Source organism: Nothobranchius furzeri, chromosome 5, assembly GCF_043380555.1.
Source record: "Nothobranchius furzeri strain GRZ-AD chromosome 5, NfurGRZ-RIMD1, whole genome shotgun sequence".
Classification (NCBI taxonomy): Eukaryota; Metazoa; Chordata; class Actinopteri; order Cyprinodontiformes; family Nothobranchiidae; genus Nothobranchius; species Nothobranchius furzeri.
This window is the reverse complement of record NC_091745.1, coordinates 46289943-46304990: the sequence shown is the minus strand read 5'-3', so window position 1 is coordinate 46304990 and position 15048 is coordinate 46289943. Positions and strand designations below refer to the sequence as shown.

The 15048-nt window shown below is 41.3% G+C and overlaps 1 protein-coding gene across 6 annotated transcripts in view; it reads left to right on the top strand.

Moving 5' to 3' along the window:
- Positions 1-15048, top strand: part of LOC107378702 (CUB and sushi domain-containing protein 3) — a 434947-nt gene that overhangs the window by 256537 nt on the left and 163362 nt on the right. For 5 of the 6 annotated variants that reach the window (XM_070550820.1, XM_070550818.1, XM_070550817.1 and 2 more), the window contains 3 exons: positions 1814-1918; positions 11911-12029; positions 13078-13147. In XM_070550820.1, the coding sequence (XP_070406921.1) occupies positions 1814-1918; positions 11911-12029; positions 13078-13147 (294 nt within the window). The remainder of the gene's footprint in view (positions 1-1813; positions 1919-11910; positions 12030-13077; positions 13148-15048) is intronic. The other variant, XM_070550816.1, reaches the window with a different exon arrangement.

The window sequence follows — 15048 nt, the reverse complement described above, 5'->3', positions numbered from 1 at the left end:
ATAATTTCATTATCATCTGTTGAAATAATTTGAAAACAGAACCATCAATGTGATTTTCTGCAAAATTCAGAAAATGAGTGTTTGATCATTATTTATCAATCCAGGGTTATCTTAGGGAAAGTTTAATTCACAGGGGATCAATTTGTACCTAACAATGAGGATTAGACAGTCTTAGAAAATAAACCCACAGCATTTATCAGAAAATTATTAGATATCATCATTGAATTATTATAAATTACTATGAAACACCAGAATACATATGAAAGTATTTCTAAATGTTGTAATGGTTCATGAGGGGTTATTGTGAGAAAGGTTACAAGTGGCTGAAACTGAAGAGTGAAACTGAAAGTTGGAGATGCGGGTTTATCTTAGCTGTATGTTAAACTACTCCAATAAACCGCTGTTGAGGACAAATGTCATTCTGTCTTTTGTTTTAGTTAAGCACAAACATCACAACAATAAGAAATGGTCTTGTTGCCTTGCGTTTGTAATGCTGCTTGAAGCTTCCGGTGCACGCGCACCGTGCACAGATCTATTAAAAGTTCAGAAGAAGCGCTCCTGCAGGCAGCTGCTGCAGAGACCAGAGAAGATCTCTGATGGATCAGTGAGAAAAAAATTAAATGTGTCACGGAATCCGAGCAAATTGTCAACAGTCATTTAGTGTTTTCTGGAGGTTTATTTTATTTTGGCACGTCGGTCATGATGTCCGACGATTTAAGGTTTTTCGTCTGACAATATTAAAACACGTTGGTAATGTTGACGTGTTTTTGCAAGCACTGGGATTTAAGGGAGCAGCTCTTGAATGGTGAGGTGTTATTTTTCTGGGAGGGGCTTCTCTTCAAGTACAGACCTTTTGCTGGGGGGGGGGGGGGGGGGGTACCACAAGGATCTGCTCTTAGTCCCCTTTTCTCCATTTATTTTCTTCATCATGGAGCACCTTTTTCACAAACACTGAATGTTTTTGTGCATTTTCTCTTGAGGCTCCAGCCTTGTGGAATGAGTTGCCTTTTGAACATTAGACAGGCACCTACTCTCGCAACTTTTAAATAAAGATTAAAAGCCCATTATTCTCCTTTAGCTTTTGATGAAGTCTGAACATGCCATTTGTAATTGCTTTAACGGACCTTTTATTGTGCTACATTTCATTTCATTTCTTTCTTTCTTTTATTTATTTATTTATTTTTTTTAACTGTTTTTAGCTTTACTGTTTCTTATTTAGATTTTACTGTGATTTCATGCATGTGTGTCCAGCCCTTTGGTCCCAATCAGTGGACTAAAATTCACTTGACTTGTTGTTGTTTAGCATAGGCACCGTGACGTGTCTAATGCAACAGCAAATCAGTGCTGTGATGGACTTGCTTTCCTCTGTAAGGTAGTGATGCTCTAATGGCCCAGAGAAACGGTTCATTCGTAGAAAAGCTAGTTTAACACACCATCATCTTAGACACACACCATTACATTTGCATGTACCAAGTTGGGTCCCATCAGCAATATATGAATGTTGTTGATGCTAACAGCAGAATGAAGCAAGACCAAGCTACTGCCATTGTTAGCCCGAGCTATTGCGCTAGCCTGAGTTGCCAATGTCCATGTTGGACCTACTGGGAATTCTAGACTGAATGCTAGTTAGATCCACAGCTTGTGGTCCTGCCTTGTTCTCTTCCTTGTTCGTCCACAATGCTAGAACACTGTAGAAAGTTTGATGTTAAAATATTAAGTGAACAAAGCCGTGTTGTTATATATATTTTGAACCTGAGCTGGGGCAATGGTAGTAACATCTTCTAAAATACATTTCCTGTACCATTTACCACAGGCACAACCATCCCCCAGCTGCTGAACAGCACATCCAATAACCTGTTCCTGACCTTCCAGTCTGACATCAGTGTTTCATCGGCTGGTTTCCACTTGGAGTACACAGGTATGAGAGATGGCGTGTCGTTTCGCCAGTCACTTTGTCTTTGTCCATCTGCCAGTGACTTCCAGCTGCTGCATGGGGATAAAATAAATAAGAGAAGCAGCTGGTGTGGAAAGCACAGTTGGCCCGAGAATGAAATGTATGGTGGAAGTGAGGGAGGGAGGTCTTTATCTTTTCATTTTCAGACCTGATATCTGCACTTTCAGATGCTAGCTTGGTAATCCCTGGTGTTTGCTTTTCAAATTCTTGCATAGCTTCAAGTTCCTGTACCCACATCTACTTACATTTATTTTAAGGCCTGAACTTGCTCATCTCTCTGTGGGGTTTTCACTTAGAGGCTTACTTGCCGAGGAGTGTGCATTAACATTTATTGTGCCCCAACGTTTAAAGAATGAGGCTGCCCCTGTGGACCGACTAATTTCCTAAGCCCTCCCAGTCAAAAATACTTGTGCATATTAAAATAGGAGAGATTCTTCACAAAGGAGTCCACTGTTATTGGCAGTCCTCTTGTGCTTTTGTCTCTCTGAAAGATTTTAGATACATTTATCAGCTTTCTGTGTCTGCCATTCTTCACAAACGCTGGCCGGATAAATAAAAGGCAATTCCTGAATCTTCTGAAAACTCCCACTTTTTTATGGCTTTTCAGATGTAATTTTTATATCTGGTGGTGAACTGGCAGCTTTTTAGGAAATATTAGTAAATATCTGTTGGTGTGATCAAGGCATGTTCATTCCAACTGGAGCCTTTGATTGGACATTAGATTCATAACCTTATGAGCATGTCACAAACTCATTTTTGTGCATTTTCTAATTTTTATATATTCATTTTTAACTTGTCACCATGAAATTAGTTCCCATAAAAGGTACAAATGGTGATCTTTGCAATTAACATCAGAATTTGGCAAGGAGGGTAATTAAATGAATTATGCAGCCTTATTTAATAAGCATTTTAATATGCACTTGACTGCCAATTTTTGCATTATTTACCTCTTTACAAATAGATTTTCCTGATTTTGGCACCTGCTGCAGCTACACTGCTGCTCTGAGGACCTACAAGTGTTGCCAGCTGCAGGATCTTGTTTATAAATTAAAATATTATTGTATTTTTTATTAAATTGGGACAGAATTTCAGAAATGCATAACCAGAACAAAAGAAAACAACAACCGTAAACCTGGAACCTTTTTTTTTTCAGGATCATTGCGACACCAGTTTAATCTTTTGTAGCTTTATTATTTTTTAATTCTTTCTTTGTTTGTTTGTTTTGTTCTAATGGGCCCACAGTTATCTGCTGCCAGGATGATATTCTCACCTACGCGGTCTCCAAGCGAAGGGGACATCTAATGCTGTGTTTAGCGAGGGCGCATTAACACAAAACATGTTTTAATTAAAGCCGTGAACAGAAACCTGGAGTTGGTCAGCAGACTGTTGTCATTGTTGGCTGTTAGGAAAAGTGTGAAATGTTTTCCTTATTTTTATTATTTGGCTCTAATTGTTCTTTCTCACGTACACACCATGGGTGCTAGCTCTTCCATAATCTCATAAAAGAAAGGAAAATTAGATTTTCTTCTCATTTAACGGGAGTGGGATATTTATGTTAAGAATATAAATATTTTCTCTATAAGATACTTTTTGGCTTCTAGCATCATCGTCACAGCGTTGGCAGTCAAAAACCTGAGTGCTTCAGACCAGCAAGGTGCCAATATTTCAGCTTTACGAGGTTTCTCACTTTTGCTGAGCACAAGATGTTAAAAAGCAACCAGATGCTACTGATCCCACTAACTCCTGTGGAAGCAAACAGGATGTTTATGCATTTCATGAACATCTTGACTGATATTGCATTGAATAAAAATGACATGTTAAACACATCCTATGCTGTTCTCAAAATGTTATGTAATTAGAAGACTTGGTGAGTGTTGGATTATTTGGGCTAAAATAGTGGTAATAATAATAATAATAATAATACAAAATCAATTAATAAATCAATGATGATGATAATAATCATGTCAGAAGCATCTTTCAGGAAACGTGTTTAACACACACACACACACACACACACACACACACACACACACACACACATCAAAATCAAATAAATGCATCAGAATTAAAGAAAATGTAAAACATTGTGGTTAAAGGTTGCACAACTCTGATGTAGCCCTAACTCGCTATTTTTCCACTCGTTTGCTTTATGGAACCATTTCTTTGTTTTTGTTTGTTTCCACCGATAATGCTCTGAATACTGAGCATGGGCGGAAAACACAGAAACAACAGGATCTGGCTCAGACCCAACCATCTGTTTTAACATTTCTGTCTGTGGGTGAAGTCCACTGAGAACGGTCACAGGAATCCTGTCTGCCTCCCATCAGCACATCATCCTGGGAGCTAGCTCTCCTCAGACAGACAGCGTGCTATAGTTGGAAACAGCACCGGCACTATGGCTGCTGCATCACAAACAAAGCAGTCATTTACTTTCCATAGTGCACTCTGTTTTTCTCTCCCCTTCCAGCAACTACGATAACGAATTGAATTAATTGATGAGAGCTTGTGAGGACTTTGATCCTCTGAGTTTGCCCAAAATGTTTTAAGCCACCCTCTAAAATCAGCAATACTTCACCGAGAGGATAAAATGATTACAAGGCTAATTTAAAGCTGTGAGCAGGTCACTTCATTTTTAAAATTATTTATTGAAGAAAAAAACATTTGCATGCAACCAAACTGTCCACACTTTGGGATTTCCTGCTAATTAAACTGGGTTAAAATCCTCCACTTCCTGTTTGTTCTGTCACCATTTTGCACGCAGCTGTTGAGGCATGTTCTTCCTACACGTCAGCATGTATTATTAGCTCCTAGCTTTTCTGTTTTTGCTTTGATTCAAAGCCACTAATATAAGCACTTTCATCTGGTTACAAGTCTTTGTGATTGCTCTATAGCCTCTGTTTTGATCTCCTGTCTCCAGCTGGATGAGAGAACTGGCTCTGGTAAGCAGGAGCGGATGCACATCAACAACTGGAGTTCATTTTTTGTTGGGCTCTTTTTGTCCTTAAGATGACTGCTTGAGTTTCCACATGCTTTGGTTTCCTAATTTCATCTTTCCACCTCATCTGTGCTATTTTTATCCATCTAAAACTAAACAAAATGCTAGTATTTTAATCTGCACAGGAGTGGTGCCCCAAACAGATGCAGCTACTGCTTTCACTCTGGAATACGAGTTTGTTGCTTTTATACTGGATTTTCAGTGCTTTCAGTTCTGAATCACTAATTACTTGTGCTAAAATTTTAGTCAGTCACTCCTTTCTTGTTCAGTTATTTTAAACCATCCATGCTTTGAGGACTGCCTGCAGCTTTTCAAGCCAAACTTCTGAACAGAAGCTTGGTTGGGAGAGGATGGCGTTATCTTTGTTTTAGTCTGAATGGCTTCATTCATGATCTCACCCAACTTCATAGATGTTATGTAATCAGGTAAAACTCCAAATATGGGTTGTAAGTGATGTTCAGTTTTTTCCACATGAAGTGGAGCTCCATAATGTTGACTGAGCTACGTCCATTTTTGTGCTTTCTTAGTTTAATTAGCTATGGTGGTCATCTTACGTGAGTTGATTGTTAAAGTTAATCAGGAAACGACATCCAATGAAGTTGACTCTGAAAGTTCATCAGTTTTACGTGCAGAATTGATTCAAAGATGATTTCCTGAGCGTTTTATTAAACTTGTGCTTTATTTCAGCAATGAAATTTGCTAACATTCACACAGAACTTAGTAAATCGTCGTCGTCTTCCTCCGCTTATCCGGGTCCGGGTTGCGGGGCAGCATCCCAACTAGGGAGCTTCAGACCGTCCTCTCCCCAGCTTTCTCCACCAGCTCCTCCGGCAGGACCCCAAGGCGTTCCCGGACCAGATTGGAGATGTAACCTCTCCAACGTGTCCTGGGTCGACCCGGGGGCCTCCTGCCGGCAGGACATGCCCGAAACATCTCCCCGGGGAGGCGTCCTGGAGGCATCCTGACCAGATGCCCAAACCACCTCATTTGGCTCCTTTCGATCCGGAGGAGCAGCGGTTCTACTCCAAGTCCCTCCCGAATGTCCGAGCTCCTCACCCTATCTCTAAGGCTGAGCCCGGCCACCGTACGGAGGAAACTCATTTTGGCCACTTGTATCCGCGATCTCGTTCTTTCGGTCATTACCCAAAGCTCATGACCATAGGTGAGGATTGGGACATAGATCAACCGGTAAATCGAGAGCCTGGCTTTCTGGCTCAGCTCCCTCTTCACCACGACAGATCGGCTCAGCGTCCGCATCACTGCAGACGCTGAACCAATCCGCCTGTCGATCTCCCGATCCCTCCTACCCTCACTTGTGAACAAGACCCCGAGATACTTAAACTCCTCCACTTGAGTACACTTAGTAAATGTCCATTTTAAAGAGCAGCAGGGGTGTATATTCTCTCCAGGTGTACGTTCGTTGTTGTGGATGTCGAGTAAATGGGTACAAGTTCAGTAATGGTTAAAACATGTAATCTCAGTATATTTTAGTCATCTGTAAACTGTATGAGGTCAACACCGTTCCTTATGCTTTTATCTCCAGTTATTGAAATACATCCTAAGAGTGGAGTGAGATCCAGGGAAAACCTTTGACAATGTGGAAGTGTGTGGAAGTCTTGTTATGTAAGAGGAACTATAGAAGCTGCTGAGGTGGCAGCCTGCCGACCAAGTGAGGAATCTGGTCAACCAAGCCGCTAACTGGGAATGGCTTCGAGCTAACCCTCACAAAACGACTCTTCCATCATATTCCTGCCAACGTTTGTCCCTCAGATGACAAGATGGATTATTACAGCTGGGATGTCCGGCATGGAGTCGGAATTTTTGACTCAGTTGAAGCGACGACATCTTTCTGGGTGGACAGAGAGAAAGCTGTGCTACAAAACCCGAGTGTCCATGGATGTCCCGGCTAATAATGGAGTGAAGAGGAAATGTCAAAATCTACTTTCTTCTGAATTTAGCATACCCACAATTAATAGACAAATGCAGAAGTTGGCTACCATATAGAGACCTTGAGGCTGGTGGAAATACAACAATGACCAAGGAGCCGCTACGTGGGAATCACAAGATGTGAAAGTGCTGCTGGTCTCCCACGTCCGGTTTAATCCTGACACTCGAAGGAAGATATTACTTCATCAAACCATCTGGAGACAAGAAACTCTTCAAGCGTAAGAAATAAAATGCAAGGGAAAATATGCGCGGACAAGATGGTGTTTGTTTACAATTTTTTTTCCCTGAAAAGACAACTCTGCACATGCTCAACCCATTTAATCTGACTGAACGTTTGGTGAATGTACACCCACGGCAGGATCATGTAAACAGAGAATTGGGATTTCCAATCAACCAAATTTTGAATCGGACAGGGGAAATTTGGCGTGTGTAAATGCAGCTAGTCAGAATGACATTTCATTCCAATCGGACTGTATGGGATCAGAATTTTCTGATTGACATGTTTACATGAAAAATGTTGGATCTGATAGGACATTCATTCCTATTACCTCTGCCCATGTAAACATAGCTAGTGTTTCCTAATTTATTCTGGTAATCCTTGTAGATTCAAATGAAGGCTACTGGACGTCTTCATGACTTCAAGTTAGTCCTCCATCTGGATCTCCTAGGTCTACAATGACATGGAAAACTGAAAACCTTCATCAACTTATTCTGGTAAACCAGGATCCAAAAGCAACATCTGATTTTTAATGGTTGATAATCAGTGAATTTCCAGGGACCATTGTGGCATTTGCTTTCTTTAAGGGTACTGAGCACAAGTTTTGATGCAACCATGATGATTTAACCCTGTAACTCTGAACTAAAGGAAAGCTGCATGCACTGCTGAAGTGTTCAGATATAAATCACAATAAAACCATCATCACTTAGAATCTGATGTAGACTATTGTCATTGAACCCTTGACTCACTAACCTCAATGCATCATTAAATATTATAAATAAACAAGATCCTAAAGTAAATGCAGGTCTTGGCTCACGGTTGTTATCTCCATGTAACACAAACTGACAAAGTGTTTTTAAACTTCTAATTATGAATATGTCCACAATAAAAAAATGTCCCCACTGTGAGATTGTCACGTTCTGCCCCCGCCTTCCTGACTGTGTCTCTCTCCTGCCCTGATTAGCCTTTATTGTTCTCACCTGCCCCTCGTTAACCTGCCCATGTGTTCCTGATTTCCCTGTATATTTATACCTCCCTCCTTTTACCAGTCTTCGTCGGATCATTGTATGTGCATGTGCTTGTTTGTCCTGTTGCTCCCGTTCCACCATTAAAACCATTTTTATTTTTCATCTGTGCCTGCTCTCCTGCCTCCTGAACTCTCCACCACACATGGTCTACCATCTCCACTCCTCCCAACATGAAAGAGATAAATTAATTCTATTCTATTCTATTCTATTCTATTCTATTCTATTCCTCTCACATTACACTCAAAAGGAGAAAGAAAACCTTTATGTAATTTCTCTGGTTTTAGCTTTTAAAACCTGTAATCTGTGCTAATCTGATTGTCAACGGGATTTGACTGATTTTTGTGTAGATGTCCGTATTTCTTAGATGGTGATTAGGAATGAACAGGATAATGATCAACCATAAAGAGCGTATACGAACCTCTGGCGGAGCCTTTGGTTTAAACATGCCTGGTATTTATTTGCTGTAGATTTCAGCCATCCCTAAAGTGTCATTTAAACGTTTTAAACTTTCAGTTTCCTGCAGAGTAGTTTGTGAACCTTTACATTAAAATGCAGAAATGACAGCAGATAAACCTCTCAGTTGCAGCCCATTTGCCTAGGATCACCTGTACAGTAGTTACGACACACTCCATTAAAATTCCATTAGCTTCCTGTTTAAATTCCAAACATGTTTGAAAAAGGATCGGTCTCAGACTCGAAGAGGCTCATGCAGAGGAAGGTGTTGCTCTTCTTTGATAGAAGGAAGACCTGCAGAAACATATGAAACAAACTCTGACTGATAACCAGAGGTAGCGCTCAACGCCTACCTCCATATTTTAGTGGGTACTCTCCGATGTAATGTATGCCTTGAATCTTAAAAGACAATATTTTATGAAAGAGTCTGCAGGTTTTCACCATAACTGAGAGGCTCTCAACCCAAGATAATATCAGGAAGCTGCTTAATGTATGGCTGCATTGTGCTTTGAAGCCTCACACCATGACTGAAACTTCTCTGCCTCTTTGACTTCAGCTGAAAATTAATTGAAATGATCCGTCGTACCCACATGTGACACAACCCTCCAGCTTGGCGAAGTCCGCCCACTTTCCTTGTTGAGCATCTCTTCTTTAAACTGAATTGCTGTGTCTTTGACAATTTCCCCGCCGCTTCCTGCCCCGCGTCCTGTTGTGCTGTGTCGCCTCCCACTCAGATATCCGCGTTAACTTTCCACAGGTGCTGAGTGAAGTGACCACTACTATTGTTTTTCTGCTCTGTGAAGAGTCTCCATCCTGCTCTGAATATTGTGTTGCTGTATGTGTGTGTTTATCCTCACCCTCCCACCTACTTTTTTGTACTTGCTTGCTTGTTTATAAGATTGTGTGCATTTTTCTGCCGTTAGAGAGTGTTTGCTGCCTCTGCCTGCTCCACACAAGCTGAAAATCATTTTTTCTGATGCTAGTGATAAATGCTGCATCCCATGATCTGTCACTTTCTGTCTCCTTTGTTCATATAAAATCGAAGGTATCGATTTTCTGTGCTTTTTAGCAACATAAAGAACTTTACTATCATGAATAGAACATAATACCTCTACATAAAACTCTCACCCACCACGTTGTCAGGTTAGAACATTTTGCCCGTCAGAACAGTGCAGGTTTTTGACTCAGTGAGTCTGAAACATTGCTCAGAGGTCCTGGTCTATATGGACAGGATGGCATCACCCAGCTGATGCAGATCTACGGGATGTACGTCCCTGATGTGAATCTTTTTTTTCCCCAAAATCGGAATTTGCTGGAATGGGTTGAGATTTGGTGAATATGGAGATCATCGTCGTGTTGAAGGAAGCAGTTTAAGATGATCTGAGCTACGTGGCATGTGTCGTGTCTGCTGTAGACGGTTTGTAGAATATCATACAATGTTGGATTTCTGCATGTAGCTTAGAATAACTACAGCTTAAAATGAATGTGAGTCAGCTGATTCACATGAAGCATTTCCGTCTGGCATGGCAGCAGGAGGACATGGTTTACCTGTCAGGATAACCTTTGACCGCTGTGGCAGATGTGTTATTTTATGAAATTAGCAGGATTCATTACCAAGAGGCTAGCTGATCGGCTCTGGCTGAAGCAGCAACTCTGATGCAGAAAGACCCTCTGTGGGCAGAAAGGTCACCTTATAGGGAGGAGAAGGAGCCTCGGACATAGCTAGAGAATGGTTGGTTACTCTGAGGATGTCCGGTTTCTCATCTCTCACTTCCCGTATGGGATTTGAAAGTTTCCGCTGAAGTAAATAAAAAGGGTGCTTTGGGCGGAGGATTCCTCCAGAGACATGCATGAATCTGTACTCGTGTGGACTGGGTTGAAATAAATCTGTTTCCTTTTTCAATTGAATTCCCAGATTAGAGTCATTCCACTCCAATATGAAGGAACAGCTCAGCATGAAAATGGTGTTATCCTGCTGGAAGTAGCCATCAGAAAATGTTGGTGACACCAAATTCTGAGCTGCCCATCTGACTCGCTGAAATCCAGCCTGATGAGACCAGGACGGGTTTTTCCAGTGATTCTGTGAGAAGTGAAGCTTCAGTTCCTCAGAGAGCCCTGTTGTAGACCAGGGGGTTCAGCTCCATACAATATATATAATAATATAATATTATTATTATATAATATAATATCCAGCAATGCACACACCTCTGCTCACTGGATATTCTATCTGCTCCAATTATTCTCTATAAACCATGGAGAAGGTTGTGGGTGAAAATCCAGACCAGTTTGTCGTCACACGCTGGTGAAATTTGTTCCCTGCATTTGACCCATCCCCTGGGTGAGTGGTGAGCTGCAGACACGGCTGTGCTCGGGAACCATTTTGGGTTTAACACCCTAATCAAACCCCTTACTGCAGGGTATCAAACAGGGAAAGACTGGGTCCCGCTTATAAAGTCTGTGGTATGACCAGGCCGGTATTGAACCCACAATCTCCCAGTCTCAGCGTGGACACTTGTACCACTAGGATGGAAAAATCCACTTCATTCTAATTTCATCTCCATTCTGATCCTCAGTTTGAACTTCAGGAAGTTGTCTTCTCCGTGTCTCAACACTTGAAGGAATTGAGCTACTGCCATGTGATTGGCCCATGACCTATTTGCATTTAGAAACAGCTGAACAGGTGTAACCAATAGGATGTTTGGTGGGTGTAAATGACTATAGTTGCAAACATGTAAAGGGAGTTTTTCTCCTGAAGCCATTTTCCAGACGGATTTGTAGATCCATCAGTAATAGAGAAAGGGGGTTTCATTCTGCTTCTTTAATAGATCCAACTGCATTTGGTTTAATTTACCTCCTGATGTCTGTAGCCCAGAGCATCACTGTTGCTGTTACGCCATTAAACCACAGAATGAAGCCTTTCAGTACCTGCCAAGTGACACTGTAATCATTTAGTTCAAATAGAGCTTAATGCTTTCTGTCAAGTAATACTTTGCAGGTTGCTTTGTAATCTGACTGGGATTGCAGGTCAGTCAGACAGACTTTGGTGATTACATTCCACAAGGAGAACCGCTTGATGATTGGTCCTGGGTTTTAAATATCATAATGTGGAGATAATGTAGAAGAAGGGAAACATTCGTGCATGGAAACCCAATTTTATGAAATCGCTCACTGTACATATAACAGAAGTACGGGGCCTATTTCAGTGATGTGTGCAGTAGGAACCTGAAAATGAAGAAAAATAGAAGCTTGTATTTTTTGTGTTGCTGTCAGAAGAATAATCGATGTCCACACTTGTGTGTTGTGACTCTGTCATAAGCAATAGGTTTGGATTCGTGCCCAGAGCCGCTGCCTCCCAGTAACGGTCAGAGAGTGGGGGATCGCTACACCGTGGGGGACATGGTTTCCTTCCAGTGCGATCAGGGATTCTCTTTGCAGGTAGGTGAAACCAAACAACGCACACGCTTTGGTGTTTTTATGGTCCTGATGGATGAATCAGATCTAGGAGCCTGGAGGGTAACTAGACGAATACCTCAGGACAGACTCTGACCCTACCAATGATGTGTGTGTGTGTGTGTGTGTGTGTGTGTGTGTGTGTGTGTGTGTGTGTGTGTGTGTGTGTGTGTGTGTGTGTGTGTGTGTGTCTGTGTTTCAATCCGCCTTCAGTAGATTGTGTAGCAGGAGCATTCTGAGTTGTAGAGCCCTTCATGGCCACAGGCAGATGGATTGTGTTAGCAGGCGCCTCACTAATCCCGTGCCGATTTTTTATCCTGGCTCAGTCATTCACTTCTTCTCACATTCTCTCTGGACCAGCCAGCGACTTCTTACACACTTCCTCAGTCTGAGTGTCTGAACCAGGAATAGACTTGAGGCCATTGTTGAAGTAGAAGCACTAATTTGTGTGTGTGTGTGTGTGTGTGTATGTGTGTGTGTGCGTGTGTGTGTGTGTGTGTGTGTATGTGTGTGTATGTGTATGTGTGTGTGTGTGTGTGCACTGCATCCTTTATTATGAAAGTATTTTCGATTACGATGTTGGGACACACAAACAGATTTAGTGCTGAAAACCTTCAGATGGACCAGAGTTTCACATGTAGGTGAAAATAGTCTCCTACGCCAGTTTCATGCATTAGCCGCTAAAAGAAAATAAAGGAAATGCTTGAATTAGAAAATCCTGACAGATCTACGCCACACCATCACTTAACATCCATGGACTCATCCATCTTGACTCACGACGGAGAAGGCTGCTGCTGTTTTAGGGTCCAGGAAACCACAGATAGCGTTTCAGCTAGTAGCTTACCGTTAGCATTAGCATCTCCACCACACGGCATAACTCCTCCAGGCTTGTTTTATTTGTGGAGATAAAACATCAGTGCTTTAAACCTTTAAAATACACAACATCTTTTTCACTCTAAGTTTTGAAATGCAATCATTCAGTACTGTATTTTTTGAGTAGTCAATAAATGGTGTTGTTTTTCTTCCTGAACAGGGTAATGCATACATTACCTGCATGCCTGGTCCCGTGAGGAGATGGAACTACCCCGTACCTCTGTGCATAGGTAACGTGTCTCCTCGTGCTGTACACCTCTCTAGTAGCATCAAACACACACTCTGTCTCTGTTATTACATTTTCACATCCCCCTCCTCTTGTTGACACATGTAACCTTTCTTCTACTCACTTTATTATTATTTTTTTTGTCACTCTACAGTTTTACTCACACACAGCCCCACAATACATCTGCGAATGGATTTGTGTCGTATTAGAAGAACAAATGCATTATATGTTTTGGAGAAAGGAATGATTTCTGCTTTTCACTTTAAATCAATAAGACTTCTCGTCATCTCAATTTGTTGTCAGAGTTCTGACGAGAAGCTTCCTGTGATGTTGGATTGCCACAGAGATGAAGTTGTAAGATAACAAAGGAAGCACTTTCTCTCTCCTGGTTTTTCTGCCCTGATGTACACAGACCTTCACACACACCCTTTGAGTGGCTGTAACTGCATCCTTGCATGCTGCGTTCCTCATGCTCTGTGCCTGTGGTCTTCACAGTTATCCACGGACATAAAAACCCAGCGCTGCAGCTGACTGGCGTGTTCATTAGTGCACATGTTCACTCACTAGTTTAACTCCTTGCTTGTTGAATGTGCATTAACTCACCCACAATTAGGATCCACTTTGTTGCTTATGAACTGACATCAAAGTGTTGGGGGAGCCCAGAAACACTAGCGTGTACTTAAAAAGTGCCTCGGTATTCACTTGGAAATTTCACCAACTAACTAGGTCAAGTAGGATGCCACCACTAGCTTAGTTTTTCTAATTAGTTTCTCTTTATTTAATTCTGGTTCTGGTCCATGCTCCCCTAAAGAAACAGCAGCAACAACCCTTTATCACAAAAGCCAGAAGCCCCGTAGGTGGTGCATGAACTGGTTTCCAGTATAACTTCACTGACTGTGGAGGGTTTTATTCTCCTATAACAACTCTACTCTCAATGTTTCACAGGAAACCGTTTTTGAAAACAGCTTTTCACTTATTTCTGTAGGTGTTTGCACTCCAACCAGCAGCAGCGGTCTCCAGCAGGAACATGCTATGTTGAATCCATGGTTTAATGAACGGTGGAGTTCATAAAGTAACGTTCACATTAACTTCTGTCATGTTTTAGAGAACAGCGTTGCACCACTCAGACTATTAACTTGTAGATCTAATCAGATTCAGTTGTTTCTCCATGGTGCTCTTCTGTATCTTTGACTCCTTACCTCTAAATCCAGCCTTTTGCTGTGGGATTTTAAAGATTTGTCTCATTAGAATTAATCTACAGTAATTTTTTATTTAATTTTATTTCTCCTCAGTTTAATCTTACCTGTGGCTTGGTTGGCACTCATCGTGATCTGTTTGATTTGTGCCAGAATTTTTTTTTTTTCATTCAGTGAAGAAAAGATTCCCATGTTTGCTCTTTTATATTCGTAGTTGGAAAATTCAGTTCCAGGCAAAAAGGCTTCATCAGACAAACATCTTCCGGGAGGAAGTGTTGCCTTGTCTTTTATCCATCTTAATTCTCCCCAGAAGATGCATTACCTTTTGCCTCTAGTGCTGAGGTGAGACAGGTCAACAGGGACCAATGCTAAAGATGGGTTGTTGTTTTCTGCAATTACAAATAATATGAAGTTAAGAAAAAGAACAAAAATACTCAAAATTCAAATTTAAGTCTGAAATAATAATATCAAATGTAACGTAGTTAATCCAAAATACCAACATTTTATCTTTAACTCATTCACTGCCAGCCGTTTCCTGATCGCTAACGGCCTTCGCTGCCAGCGTTTCTCACCGTTTTTGCTGTTTTTTTAAGAGTCACAGAACGTTGCGCGCTAGCATGATGTCAATGCCAAACAACCAAAACAAAGCAGAGACTCACCTCTTACATCAGGAAGAATCCGTGGGTTTCGAGCGTTATCCGTTCTTTCA